The 15,498-nt window shown below is 39.2% G+C and overlaps 1 protein-coding gene across 2 annotated transcripts in view; it reads right to left on the reverse strand.

The window, feature by feature from the left end:
• The window catches only part of slc12a5a (solute carrier family 12 member 5a), a 924,478-nt gene that overhangs the window by 51,520 nt on the left and 857,460 nt on the right, over nucleotides 1-15,498 (reverse strand). For both annotated transcript variants that reach the window (XM_051932831.1, XM_028811864.2), the window contains exons 10-12: nucleotides 10,504-10,602; nucleotides 4,395-4,452; nucleotides 3,732-3,906 (exon numbers count right to left, since the gene is read on the reverse strand). In XM_051932831.1, coding sequence (XP_051788791.1) covers nucleotides 3,732-3,906; nucleotides 4,395-4,452; nucleotides 10,504-10,602 — 332 coding nt within the window. The remainder of the gene's footprint in view (nucleotides 1-3,731; nucleotides 3,907-4,394; nucleotides 4,453-10,503; nucleotides 10,603-15,498) is intronic.

Genomic DNA, 15,498 nt, shown 5'->3' on the forward strand with positions numbered 1-15,498 from the left:
GTAGACACACATTTGCAACAGTGGATCACCCTCCAGGCTCATCGAAGGTATGTACTACCAGCCCTGATCAAGAGGTGGCACTGGTGCAAACCATATCCTCTTCTGTTCCCTCCATAGTGCTGAGAAGATGCACAGTGAGGGTATTTAACTCCACCCCTTATGGTTCCCAAGCAATATATCCCACGGTCACCGGAAGGAGGCATCACTTGATAAAAGAGCTCCTAAGTGACTAAACAGGCATAACAAGCCAGGAGAGAATTCTCAATATTGAGAAAACCTTCTTCTGTTCATCTCTAATAATATCGAGCAAATGTTTTTGTTTATTGTTTTTATTTATTAAATGTCAACAACTGTGTTGGAGGCCCAACATTTCGTTTTGTGGACCTGCAGTATTTCCCTTGACCACACTGTCTTGAAAATGGCACCATAGAATGATGTTTTGCATACTTCTCAGACATGCAAGAAAGAATTTCACTCTTTACTCTACACATGCAACCAAATATTTGAACTTGAACTTAGAACAAAACAAAACAGATTGTCACTGCGTTAATCCCAGAGATAAATGTGTACTTTGGATCCCATGCTCATCACCAGAGTAGCACTGAACATCTTTCTCGCCTGCTATCCTAAACCAATTTGTGGTTATTTACACCTCTCCGAGGAATTCTGCAGTCAGGAGTTTCTCTAAAACGTTTGTGACTCTAATCATCTTCTGCATTCTTCAAGTGCTCCCTGCTACAGAACCAACAATCCAAGGGGAGGAGTCAGACCTGATCAAACTCCCCCCATGTGACGCTGCATGTGGTGCCTCAGTATAATGGCAGCTTCTTGTGTTTTTTGACACCTTGCTTCTCTGCTTAGCACAGAAGTCCTAAAATGATGAAAAAAGTTATCTTGGAAGAAATACTTTCTGGTATGTGCTTATTGAACTATAAGGATGTTATTTCTTTATTTTTTTTTAACTTGAAAAAATCTTTTTCTATTTTTTTGGATTTGAAGTCATGACTTGACTTTTGATTTTCATTTTTTAAAGGCTACAATATTAGTTTAATGAGGTCAAGTAATCAATTGGCTATATTGGCTTTCAAATTAAAAGTGCTTTTAATTTAGTTAAAAACAGCAACATTCCCTTGCAACATTATTTTTGTTTCAGTGTGGGTGCCATTCTTGTGTGCCCCATTGTTTTCTTATTTGCCAGAAGGTTGCCTTTAGACGATCAGGAGTGTGCAACTTGTGACATCATTGCCATGATGGTATAAAAGGTCAGTATAGCACACCTCCCCGTTTGTCCAAGTAAGTGGATATAACTCAGAAGTCTCTAGCATTATTTTCTGTACATTACTTTGATTTCTATTATTCTCTGTTTTTGACCACATCCTTCAACTTATGTTTTGGCTCACTCTATGTACATTTCATGGTTTTTGACTCTCATGCTTCACTCCCGGTGACAATTTTGGTTTCTACAAATTACGTTTGCTTTCTGGACAGAAAACAAGTTTACAGTGATTACACTTCTATTCTCTATTTCATGATTCCATCTTTATTTCTAACTGCTGTTGTTTTGTGCAGTCCATATGGGCATTTTATTTGGTGCACTTAAATATATATTGTGTTTAGTCATAAGTGTTTTTATAGCTACATTTTTTGTCTAATACATTATTTTGTTTTGTTGTTGCCATTTTTGGTACTGTTATCAAGATGCTGGACTGAGATTTTATTGTGGTACTCCAAAGAAGTTACAGTTAGTGATATCATTGGCATGACATGATTTAAGCAGACAACTTACAGATTACAGTATCCAAAATTGTGCAAAGCTTTCAAAAAGATGCCTCTGTATCTAGTTTTGAATTTAAGGCTGATAGTCTCTCTGCTAGCAATGTTTTGACTTTGATATACAATATATACTGTAGGTGCTTGAAGAGGATGTCATAATAAGATGTACATGGGGATCACGTGACTGCTGCACCATACTGTCACCATGGAAATGAGACATGACAATTCAAAAAAATAAATAAGACAAAATGCAGAAAGCACAAAATACAAAATGGTGGAACAAAGTCACATAAATAAAAAAATATTATTTTTAAATCAAAATGAAATGGGTAAAAAAAGAAAACCCCTGTTAAATAGCACAATTGTGTAAAAAAATCATAATATATAGAAGGCAGAGTTCAACCTGCTCCAACTCTACTAACTGAAGTTATTCATGATTTCTTGTGTTTTCAGATGACCCTACAGTTTGTTGTCCCTTGCATAACTTAAATCCCTAAATGAAGCCAGGGAGACTTTTACCATCAAAGGGTAATCTTTGGAGCCTAACCTCCTTGTGTTGTCAGAATGTACTCGAGTCCTTATTGTACCAAAATGTAGGTTCCACTTTCTACCAGGATGCTCCAGCATCTTTACTGCTGAACAGAACTCTTCACACTAACAGGAAACTGACTTAGCCTTTTCTACATGACTACAGTGCTGGAGCTGCCTGCTAAACACAGGGACACTTATTTTTTAAACTTTCTGAATTGCTTGGACCCCTGTCCAACCTGAAGCACCTCAGAAGCCCTTGGCATCTCAAACCATGTGTAGTTAACTGATTACCATAAACAAAACTTTTTTCAGTGTACATTGATAGGTTAAATGTTTATGAGAAAATATGAAGATCCATCACAGCTATTAATATAATGAATTCCTTCACTCTGTTACACCGTTCCATACCCGAGGGTCCCCTTGTGACCTCAGTTTGAGGATTGAAGCTCTATGAATCTTTAAGTGTGTAATAAGGACTACTTTCTCACCAAGAGGTGTAACACCATATTTCTTCTATAGCTTTTATTCTTCTATACTTATTCTTTTACATAGTCATGTCTGAACATGGGCCAGGAAAAGCTATGGCTTAAATTGTGTGTCAGATATATTCGACTTGAAAAAATATTCAAAAATGTGTTAGGAAATGGAAAAAGTGATTTAGAAAGAAAAGAAGTTTACCAGAGCATAACGTGAAGCTGGTTATCACACACTATGCATGGAAAGGTTTTAGCTTGGAGAAAAAGTCTTTATAAGAGTCACACTTGATGATTTCTCAGTACCGTCTAAGTGCACAGCTTTTACTCTAGCTTTCTTCGTAGTATTTTTGCTGCAATTTGATTATTTAAAAATGTCTGGAGATAATGCTGGCCTACTGTTCAAGAGAAGGAGAAGTTGCCCTCTGGTCCTGCATCACTCGCTCACTTCCCAGTAATGCAGGCATGCAGAGAGAGAGCTTGGCTCATCTGCCGCAGTCCAGATGAAGATCCCCTATTCAGGTCACATCAGCCTCGCTGTGCTATAAGGCTCATAAATCAAGGGCTCTGGCAGAGGCTCAGGGACAGCTTGGTGGCTCATTTACTCTTGTTTTGAAAGGCATCTTTGCATTCTTGCATACTCGCACATAACAGCGCACATTGAGGGGCTGACAATAACAAATAGGATCTCTATTTTCCTTTCCTGGTTTTCTGCCTTAACCACTGTGCATGCTGGATTACTGCAGACCCCATGTTGATTCCTCAGACACCTAAGCCCAGTTTCTATCACTATAGTGTTGCTCTTGGTCAAAAGGGAGAAATTCAGTTAAACAGGAGTTTTTAGGTTAATAAGTAAGCAAACACACAGGAAATGAGGACATGAATGAAAAGTATAAGTTAACAGTGATGGATGATAGATGAACAGTGATAGATGGGCAGAAAGAGAAAACTTACTCGGAGGAAGGGGACAATGCCATCCCTTGAGATAGCCTGCAGGAGCCTGGGTGCCCCTGTCAAGCTCTGCAGACCTGCTCCACAGGTGGAGAAGAAGGACCCAATAACAATAACCCAAGGTGAAGGCCAAGCCAGAGTTCCAATGACCAGGTTACCATTGACAGCCTCACCGAACCTGTAAGCAACAGACCTTTCAGAGCTTGTGAAGAACAAAAGCCAATTTACCAGTTTTTCTGAAACTGTGTTGCCAAAATCATTTCAGAATTTAATAAAAGTATTAGTGTATGATGAATAATTGATTTCCATGGCATTGTTAATGTTGAAAAAAATAAAATTTAAATGTTTGCAAACACGTTACATCACAATGTCTTATACTACAGTAGAAGACATAGCCAATTTTACAGTTAACATCTATACAATAAAACATGAACAATGGTGTTGGCCTCTCTAGGGACATGGGAGAGATCTATCACTCATGACACAAGGAGTCTGCACCATTAGACATGTGGCCTACCACAAGCTGTAGGTACTCCATACCCGTTAAACTTGCCCTTATATGTAGGTAATAAGAGGAGCTTGTGTAAATGTACTGGGTTTCAAAAAATGGGGAAACAGATTAAAGCAAATGTATCAACCATTGGAACAGTAACTGTGATGACTCACTTGTCTCTCAGTACTACACCCTCAATACAGGCCCCAAACAAAATAATGCTGGACATATCTGAACCGAATGTCAAGGAAAATAAAGGTAAATTGTATAATTTCATCCTTACATACTTATTATGAACCCATATTTTACATAATAGTGTCATACAATAGCCTATTTAAGGTGAGAACCAGTCTAGGATAGGCCAACATACTCAAGCACATACAAACATTGTATGTCACCTTAGGGTTATCATTTAACCTAACATGGAAAATAAAAGAAAATGGAGGAACTGAGAAAACAATGTGAACATTGAAAGACCTCCATGTTACGTTTTTGATGTTTACATCTTACACCAGTAGTGCTTGTTTGTCATGAACTGTGCTTAAGAGAGAGTTGTGGTAGGAATGTGCAGAATTGGATAAATGCCTTTCAGAGATGAGCTGCTCCACTCTGGCTTCTTATTGCACACAACATTCTACTCAGAAACTTAAGAATTGAATTCAGGTGCATGGAGTGGTGAAACAGTGTGACATTGGTTAACTCTTACAGTCAACCTAAATCAAGCATACTAGGCACCACTTTAGATATACAGAGTTACCACTGATTAGGTTGACTTTCCTAATGCAGAGCTGATCCCCCTTTTCTCACAGAATGGCTTACACATCTAGAGGTATCAAAAAGTATAACTTTGCTGGCATGTACTGTACATAGAGTATGTTTACTCCATCTGAAAGTGCACAAAATATCAACATATTTCATAGTGCCTTGGCTGCAGCTCTTCTCGTTGGCAGGAGGAGGGTGATTATGGTAAGTGCATCAGCCAAAGTCATCTAGTGAAACCCAGAGTGACTGAAAGCTGAATGGAGAGATCCAAAACTTACAATTTTCAATATTTAAGCTATAAAAGTTCTCAAGTATATTATTACTTCAGATTATTCACGTGTGACAAGCCTATCTGAAGAGAACCAGAATCCCTTCAATAACCAACAAGAAACTGATGGTCAAATACAGCTATAAAAGAACTTTTTGCATGACTACTTTCCTGGTCACTGCTACTCTGGACGGGGATCTATCATTCTCTCTGTATACACAATTAAAAATAATCACCTTTATACTGTCTGATAAACCTTTAGTTTGTTTTGCATTTGTACCCATAAACTGATTTGCAATCAGCTCCCTTCTAATGTTGCCAGGCTTTTTATTTTATACAAGGCCCGATTCTACATTTTATGCATGCTTGTACTTTGCCAAAGAATATTCATGTCGTACTCAGGGAAGTGGGTGATATTGGCTGGATACCATTAAGTACTATCAGCACATTATTATGTCGCCTGCCTATCTGGTTTAAATAGCTTGTTCTATTTGTATTAATCATTAACAAATTACTTGAAAGAATCAGGTGCACATTAAAATGTGCCCAATTAGTTTATGGCATTTCCTTATAGTGCCTATACAAAGCAATCACCCCCTTGGAAATTTTTATTGTTATACAACACTGAATCACAGTGGATTTTGTTTGTTTTTGACATTGGACAACAGAAAAAGAATCTTTAATATCAAAGTGAAAACAGATCTCTTCCAAGTGGTCAAAATTAATTACAAATATAAAACACTAGTCGGTACTTTGTAGATGCACCACTGGCAGTCATTACAGCCTTGAGTATGAGTGCACAGGCCTCTCTCTATCAGCTTTGTACATTTGTACATTTTAATTTTCTCCATTCTTCTTTGCTAAACTGCTCAAGTTCTAACAAGTTGTGTGTTGATCGCGACTGAATAGCTTTTGTCAAGTTCAGACCCAGTTCTCATCTGCACTCTGACTTGGCCACTCCAGGACATTAACATTGTAGTTTTTAAGCCATTCCTAGGTAGCATTGTCTTTATGCTATGGGTCATTGTCTAGTAGAAAAACAAATCCAAGAAGGCACAAGTTTCTTGTAGACTGCAGCAAGCTTTCCTGCTGGATTTCCAGTACTTTACTGCATTCATTGTACCTACTATACTCACAAGAATTCCAGGGCATGCTGCAGAGAAGCATCCCCAAGGCAAGATGCTGCCACCACCATGCTTCATGGCGAGAACAGTATGTTTTTGATAATGTGCATTAAGCGAAACATGGCATTTAACCTGACAGCCAAAACACTCAATTTTGGTCTCATCAAAATATAGAACCCAGCCACAGGAGATGCACAAACCAGTATGTTTCTTCGTGCTGGTTCCAAGCCTGGATAAATAGGGAGGGTTACGTCAGGATGGGCATCCAGTGTAAAATTGTGCCAGATCAATATGTGGAAAACAATACAGATTTCCATACTGAAGAGGGGAGGGACGTGTCCAGAGGCAGGAGGAGAGGAGAAAAGTAAAGAGACTGGAACCAAGGGTAGGAACTTTGAATGTTGGCAGTATGACTGGTAAGGGGAGAGAGTTAGCAGATATGATGGAGAGAAGTAAGGTTGATATATTGTGCATGCAAGAAACTAAATGGACGGTGAATAAGGCCAGGTGGATTCAAATTGTTCTATCATGGTGTGGATGAGAGGAGAAATGGGGTAGGGTTTATTCTGAAGGAACCATATGTCATGAGTGTTTTGAAGGTGAAAAGAGTGTCAGACAGAGTAATAATTATTAAGCTGGAAATTGAAGGTGTGAAGATTAATGTTATTAGTGCATATGCCCCGCAAGTTGGTTGAGCAATGGATGAGAAAGAAGATTTCTGGAGTGAGTTGGATGAAATGATGGACAGTGTACCAAAGGGACAGAAAGTGGTGACTGGAGCGGACATGTTGGTGAAGGGAACAGAGGAGATGAGGAGGTGATGAGTAGGTATGGTGTCAAGAAGAGGAATTAAGAAGGTCAGATGATAATGGATTTTGTAAAAAGGATGGACATGGCTGTGGTGAAAACATATTTGAAGAAGAGGGAGGAACATAGGGTGATGTATAAGAATGGAGGAAGATGCACACAGGTAGATTACATCCTATGCAGAAGAGTCAATCTGAAGGAGACTGACGACTGCAAAGTGGTGGAAGGGGAAAGTGAAGTTAGGCAGCATAGGATGGTGGTCTATAGGATGATGTTGGAGATCAAGAAGAGGAGATGAGTGAGGGCTAAACCAAGGATCAAATGGTGGAAGCTGAAAAAGGAAGACTGCAAGGTTGAGTTCAGAGAGGAGGTAAGACAGGCACTGGGTGGCAGTGAAGAGTTGTCAGATAGCTGGGCAACTACAGCACAAGTAGTAATGGTGACAGCAAGAAGGGTGCTTGGCATGACATCTGGACAGAGGGAGTAGGAAAAGGAAACCTGTTGGTGGAATGGGGAAGTACAGGAGAGTATACAGAGGAAGTGTTTGGCAAAGAAGAAGTGGGATTGTCAGAGAGATGCAGAAAGTAGACAAGAGTACAAGGAGATAAGGCACAAGGTGAAGAGAGAGGTGGGGGAGGCTAAAGAAAATGCCTATGATGAGTTGCATGAGAGGCTGGACACAAAGGAGGGAGAAAAGGACCTGTACCGATTAGCTAGACAGAGGGACTGAGCTGGGAAAGATGTGCAATAGGTTTAGGTGACAAAGGATAATTGTGGAAACATACTGAAAATCGAGGAGAGTGTGTCAAACAGGTGGAAAACGTACATTGAGAGGCTGATGAATGAAGAGAATGAGAGAGAGAGAGAAAGAGAGAGAGAGAGAGAGAGAGAGAGAGAGAGAGAGACATAAGGTTTAGCATGGAGGAAGTGAGGTCAGCTATGAAGAGGATGAAGAATGGAAAGGCTGTTGGTCCAGATGACATACCTGTGGAATAATGGAGGTGTTTAGGAGATATGGCAATGGAGTTTTTAGCCAGATTGTTTAATGGAATCTTGGAAAGTGAGAGGATGCCTGAGGAGTGGAGAAGAAGTGTACTGGTACCAATTTTTAAGAATAAGGGGGATGTGCCGAGCTGTAGTAACTACAGTTGGATAAAATTGATGAGCCACAACATGAAGTTATGGAAAAGAGTAGTGGAAGCTAGGTTAAGAAGTGAGGTGATGATTAGTGAGCAGCAGTATGGTTTCATGCCAAGAAAGAGCACCACAAATGTGATGTTTGCTCTGAGGATGTTGATGGAGAAGTATAGACAAGGTCAGAAGGAGTTGCATTGCGTCATTGTGGACATGCAGAAAGCATATGACAGGGTGCCTTCAAGAGGCATTGTAGTATTATATGAGGAAGTCGGGAGTGGAAGAGAAGTATGTAAGAGTGATACAGAATATGTACGAGGGAAGTGTGACAGTGGTGAGATCTGCGGTAGGAGTGATGGATGTATTCAACATGGAGGTTGGATTACATCAGGAAACAGCTCGGAGCCCTTTGTTATATTAATTGGTGAAGGATAGGTTGACAGACGAGATTAGACTGGAATCCCTGTGGACTATGATGTTTACTGATGACACTGTGATCTGTAGCGACAGTAGGGAGCAGGTTAAGGAGGCTCTAGATGGGTGGTGATATGCTCTAGAGACGGGAGGAATGAAGGTCAGCTCAGGTTGGACAGTTGGGAGACAAAGTCAGAGAGGTGATGTTGCGTTGGTTTGGACATGTGCAGAGGTAAAGAGGAAGGCCTAAGAGAAGGTTTATGGATGTGGTGAGAGGGGACATGCAGGTTCTGGGTGTAACAGAGCAAGATGCTGAGGACAGGAAGATATGGAAAAATTATCCACTATGGCAACCCCTAATGGAAGCAGCAGAAAGAAGAAGAATGTAGAACCTTCTTACAAATGACTCCATAGTCTCCTACATGCCATTTGGCAAACTCTATCCAAGTTGTCATTCTTCCATAAAGCTGTGACTAGTGATACACCCAGGAAACAATTATCTCCATAGTCACTCCAGTGTTAGCCACCATACTTTGTCACTCCATCAGAGGTCTCTTGATGTCCTACATTGATAAACTGCTTCTTGCATAATCACTTATGTTAAGTGGATGGCAAGTGGATTTACAGCTGTGCCATACTTTTCACCCTTAGTGATCAATTCAACTGGGCTCCAAGGGATATTCAATGACATGGATATTTTCTTGATCTCTGTCCCCTGACTTGAGCTTTTCAATCACTTTTTTACAGAATTGCTCAAGTGTTCTTTTGTCTTCATTGTGTAGGTCAGCCCACCATACTGACTTAAACCAAGCTGGACCTTCATAATAAAATGCAATTAAACCCCCAGACAGGTTATCTCCATTGAACTAATGATGGGACTTCTAACACCAATTGGCTGTACCAGTGATGATTTAGACGTGTTATATTAAAGGGGGTGAATATTAATGTGACCAATTATTATGAGCTTTATATTTGTAATTAATTTAGACCAGATATATGTTTTCAATTTGACTATTAAGAGTCTTTTTCTGTTGGTCATTGTCAAAAAGGGCAAAATTAAATGCACTATGTATCAGTGCTGCATAAGAATAAAATGTGAAAACTTCCAAAGAGGATGAATACATTTTATTGGCACTGTACAAAAGCCACTAATAGGCCATTCTGTTAACTTCAGTTTTTGTGTGATCACTGAAAATACTTGCTTATTTTTTCAACTTAACAGTAAAACATTTAATGAACAGAATGATGGGTGCAATAGTGAAAGGACAAAGCTGTAGAGACCTTATAAATGTATACTGTAGAGCAATAGGACCTGAAATGACAGCCGAGAATAATCAGTGCTCTAAAATGGCAGTAGACATTGTAGTTGTAGTTGTAGTTGTAATAGAGAGAAAGATATGTGGTGTATTGGGAGAGAGAGAAAAAGAAGAAGTGCTTAAAGATGATCAGCACAATGGTTAATGCAGGGGATGCTAAGACTATATCACTTAAAAGGATGGGATAAGTGGACTGAACAGACTGCTGTTGTCTGTATATCTGTCATCGTTCTTATGTAGTTACTCAGGTACTGAATGATGTGGGCAGCCCTGCATTTGTAGAATTCAGACTTGCTGTGAGAGTACATAGCAATGGAAGCTATAGTAAGGCTACAGACATATAGATCTGAATGATAAGATGTGGAGGATGTGATCACTAAAATGATGGTTGGACAATGCAATCATACGCTTTATGGATAAGAAACCGCTAGAGTTGTAAGTCTAATCAATAGGATACAGACAAAGGAAGTTGTAGAAATTGCAAGGATGGTGCCGATTGGGATTGACTTCTGAGCATCCCGAAGATCTCCTGATCTGTTTGATCCTGCCATGATGCCTGAAAACAAACAAAAAGATTGGGTAAGTTTATTATAATACCACACTATTCTCCCAGATCTCCTCTCTGCAGTCCTTTTACAAATTTTACAACCAAGCAAATGGCCTCCTCCTCCCCTAATTTTTGCTAATTGCTAAGATTGGTGATTGCAGTTTTCTCTATAGGGTGGTCCAGATCTAATTATGCAATTTTCATTACGCTATAACTTATTAAGTTTATTACATAGAAAACCACCGTACATTAGCATATATGCCATAAAAGTGCTTTCGTTTTTGCCAATATTGAGAACCTAATAATTTAAAATGTTTATTAATTTGTATAGTGGCATAGCAACATTCTCAGACTTGCCTACTCCAATTCAGGGTCATGAGAAGACAAACCATCTCAGCAGCATCAGGCACAAGGCAGGAGCGATTCCAGTGCAGGACCCTTTCAGACACACTTCAGCACTCACATTGAGGAAAATGAGAATTGTCATTCAACGTAACATCTCTTCTCATCTCTGGGGATGCAGACTTCATGCAGACAGCAACTAAGTGAGGGATTTAAACTTAGGATGCTAGAGCTATAAGGCCACAGTTCTTACAACAAAGCCAGTCTAATTTGTACAGATAGATAGATAGATAGATAGATAGATAGATAGATAGATAGATAGATAGATAGATAGATAGATAGATAGATAGATAGATAGATAGATAGATAGATAGATAGATAGATAGATAGATAGATAGAACTTTATTTGCCCCAGGGTGAAAACCCGCTTTTTACAGAAGTTCAATCATTAGATAAATACATTTTGTCATATTATGACAAATTACAGACCCACCTTGTAAATGCACACCAGAAAGAATAAAACAAAAGAAAACTATGAAGAAAGGTAAACATCCGACTTGGCTAAAGGTAAATAGAGCAGTCACAGTGGCAGTGGAGCATTGTAAAGGTGTAAAGTCTGTTATAAAGAAGCTTCAGCAGTGTTTCTTGACACACTTCTGCTGAACGATTTGCTGCCTGAAAGTCCTTAATGTTAGTGTGTCAGGGAGAGAGCAGCTTTGTTCATGATGGCACTCAGTTTTGGTTTCATTTTTACCTTTGAAACTACTTCCAGCAATTTCACAGTGTCTTCCATAACTGGGCATGCCTTTTTAATTACTCTGTTGATTCAGTGGGCCTCTCTTTACCGGACAATCACCGCAGTGTATAAAATTACACTGGCCATCACAGAGTTGCAGAACATGTAAAGAATGTCACTATCCTCATTAAGGAGCACAGTCTCATAAAAAAATAATGTGATCTGCCCTTTCTTATATAGTTCAAAAAACAGTTGAGTCTGTCACTGACATGGACCCCTACGTACTTGTAGCAGCACCACTTCCACATACACATCCACCCCCTGAATATCAGCCAGTAATAGAGGATCTTTGGTGCATTAAAAATCAATGCATACAATTCTCAAAATTCTGCAACTGACTCCTCTCCTCTGTCTCATCCCCCTTGTCAATACACCCCATAAGCGTAGAACCATCAGAGAATTTCTGCAAGTGACGTGACCTGGTGTTATATTCACAGGTGTACAAAATGAAGAGAAAAGGAGAAAATGCTGCTCCTGTGTTGCTTTAATGTTACACCCACATCACAGACATAGTCTCTCACAAACTGTGGTCTGCTTGACAATTTACATTAGAATAGTACCCTAAAATTACTAATAGAGAAATAAAGCAATGTGACATCCTGTCTTCCAATGCCCAAATCAGACACATGGTGAGCAGATTTTTAACAGATGGCCTCTTTTCATTCTGGGTCACAATTGTCTAATTTCAGACCAGCCTCATCCTTCCTAATAGTAAATCAAGCACAGAGTAATGGAACTTCATTCAGCAATGTTTTAATACCACACAATTCTTGATTCTTTTCTTTTTTTGCAGTATATATATATATATATATATATATATATATATATATATATATATATATATATATATGTATATATATATATATACTATATGATGTATGCTATGAGAAAATGCAGGCCCGATATGCAGCATGGCAAAGTATGCAAGACACTAGAAAACCCAGCCAACTGTATGTACAAGCCTCATCACGCACTGCAACCCGCATTTAAATTTTCCTTGGCAAGCTTTCTTTTTTTTGCTCCTTTCTGCTTTTCACACTCTTTCATTAAATTTCTAAGGTGCAATCTTAATGGCTCCTTACTGCCATCACCTCTTAGTAGCATACACAACAAAAGTTATAATTAAGAATTAATTATGGTAAAGTGATGCAAGCATCAAGTGGCAGACATAAAAGTAGACTTACCCTTGAGATGAAAACACAAGAAAATAAGATGCAAATATGCTGGGATGCATGTGTGTGCTGAGCTGTAAAGATTTCTAAGCATGAGTGCCTGTGTCTGCTCCTTGTGTGCTTATTATGTATCTGTCTGATCTGTTAGAGCATCTCTGAATGTGTTTGCTCAAGCCTGCATCGGCCAATGGTTGAATGAGAACATTCTTGGACATTTATGTTCATGTATTTCGATGTCCTGAATTATAAAAGGAGCAACAAGTGAATGAAAAGATGGCTAAACTTGCTTTTACACGGAGCAGCCTGGCCTTGCTTTTAACGTTTAGAACATTAGAACAATCTAGACGAGAACAGCCCATACAGCCCAACAAAGCTCGCCAGTCCTATCCACTCAATTCACTAAATAAACATCAAGTCAAGTCAAGCTTATTCCAAGTGTCTGTGATTCTTTGTGTAAAGAAAAACTTCCTAATTTTGTGTGCAATTTACCCTTAACAAGTTTCCAAATGCCTCCCTGTGTTCTTGATGAACTCATTTTAAAATAACAGCCTTGATCCACTGTACTGATTCCCTTCAAAATGCACTCCAGAATTTACTTCTGAAAACGCAACCTCAGCATTGTAATGTGGACAAGCAAAAACACAATTTTTGGAATATGCAGACTTAGTTTTGCTCTGATAATGACATAGCATGTCCCTGATTGGATCCTGTTCATTACAACATCTGATTCCCTGATTGGTCACCCTACATGAAAGAAAGCCATATTCCAAAATAGTGGACATACGTAAAGGAGTTGCTTTCCATGGTGCTTATTTTGTCGATTACTTATATGAATCTCAGTTGTGTTTTCTGCAGTTTGAATGCCTGATAACCAGTCAGTACAGTTTTGCCATGAATGCAGTGCCGGGTAGCGTTATCATTCCTTCTAGGATTTTTCCAGCTATGCACACTTGTCCAGTGTAGGTAAACGTCTATGTCATATTCATTTTAGGTCATTTTAATTTGGACGGAAATACTTTTGTTAACAATGTGAAAATGTTATTGTGGACAGAGATTGTTTTCATTTAAAAATGCTATTTTTACATAATATTTTGTCACACACGCGTGTTTAGGGGACAACCAAAGGGACTGAATAAATGTAGTTCCATGCCGGACCAGGGGGTGGCGAAGTGCGCTAATTCTCTCTTTCAATTCCTTGCAGACCATTCTCGGGAAATCCCGCCCTGTTCTGGGGCAGCCAATGACGCCACTTCTAGTTTCGGTCCTGATGACATCACTTCCCCTGCAGGGGTTTAAAAAGCTACCATCTTAAGAGGAAAGTCAGTTCTGTTTTGGACTCAATCGTGTGAACATGTCTTTGCTTTTGAACTGATATTGCAGTCAGGAAATATTATATGGGTGGCTGCCCCAAACCTTCCCAATGTCTCTTGGTCGTTCTTGTTACAATTTGTACATGAAAATGTACCAGTGGAAATAGCCTTAGGAGAAGAAAAACTGAATGATTTTCTGTAGTCAATTGATCAGACCCTTCATTCTAGCAAAAGTCAACACATTCCTGGGACCCATCATAATATTTCAAGAGAAAATTAATTCTGTCCACTTGCATGGTTAGTATCTGTTATTTTAAGAGTTCCAGTTTACTTGTATGTATCTTCACTGACATTCTCCTCCATTCCTGACCCACAACATGCTCTCAGCATCACTGGTATACTTCTGTAGTTTAGCCTTATACCCGAGATCCTCCTTTTGTTCAATGCAGCCTCTGTTATTTTTGCAATTAAAAAGATGACCTAGCTCCATCTGGTCTAAGTTCTGTCAAATAATGCTTTTAAACCTACAGTCCTTGTATACGCTGTTTCATAACAACTAAGATTGTAATAAAGCCATTCAGGCAGGCCTAGCTTGTCAATTCCCATTCACTTGTAGTTTCCACAGTGGTATTGAGTTGACAGCTAATGGCCCCCAAGGTGCCACTTTTGCAAGGCGGCTACAGCAGGTAATTTGTTTCATATACTGTACATTCACAATTCACTGCAAGACAAATGCATTGCATCATTTCTGTTAAATTTCCACTTCCACTTCTGTATTACCAAAGAACGTTTTTTGACAAGTTAAAATCAACCTTACTCATTCCCTTCATAATTTTACCTTTTTATTTATGATGCATATACTGTTAAACTGATTTAATCAAGTTCAATACCGCATGAGGCTGGAGCCCACCCTGGCAAAACTGGGAACAAGGTGGAAAACATCCCTGGACGGAGTGCCAGTCTATCGAAGGGCCTGCATACACACATTTGGATCAATTGAGAGTCGTCAATTACAGATCTGTGGGGGTGTGAGAGTAATACCTAGCCAGACACATAAGAATGAGTAAGCTCCACATGGACAATGATCTGGAGAGGAACTGAAATACTGGATCAAGAATTGCTGAGGCAGCAGCACAATCCACTGTGCCCTCCTATTACTTGTGTCTCTCAATATCTGTTTCCTTAGACTGAAAATTATTCAACATAATTCCTTACTATTTCACCTCCTTCCTACTCTTCCTTAGACTTCTGCTAATGTGGTTATATTGCTTTTTTTATGTTCCGT

Source organism: Erpetoichthys calabaricus, chromosome 10, assembly GCF_900747795.2.
Source record: "Erpetoichthys calabaricus chromosome 10, fErpCal1.3, whole genome shotgun sequence".
In the NCBI taxonomy this organism is placed as follows: Eukaryota; Metazoa; Chordata; class Cladistia; order Polypteriformes; family Polypteridae; genus Erpetoichthys; species Erpetoichthys calabaricus.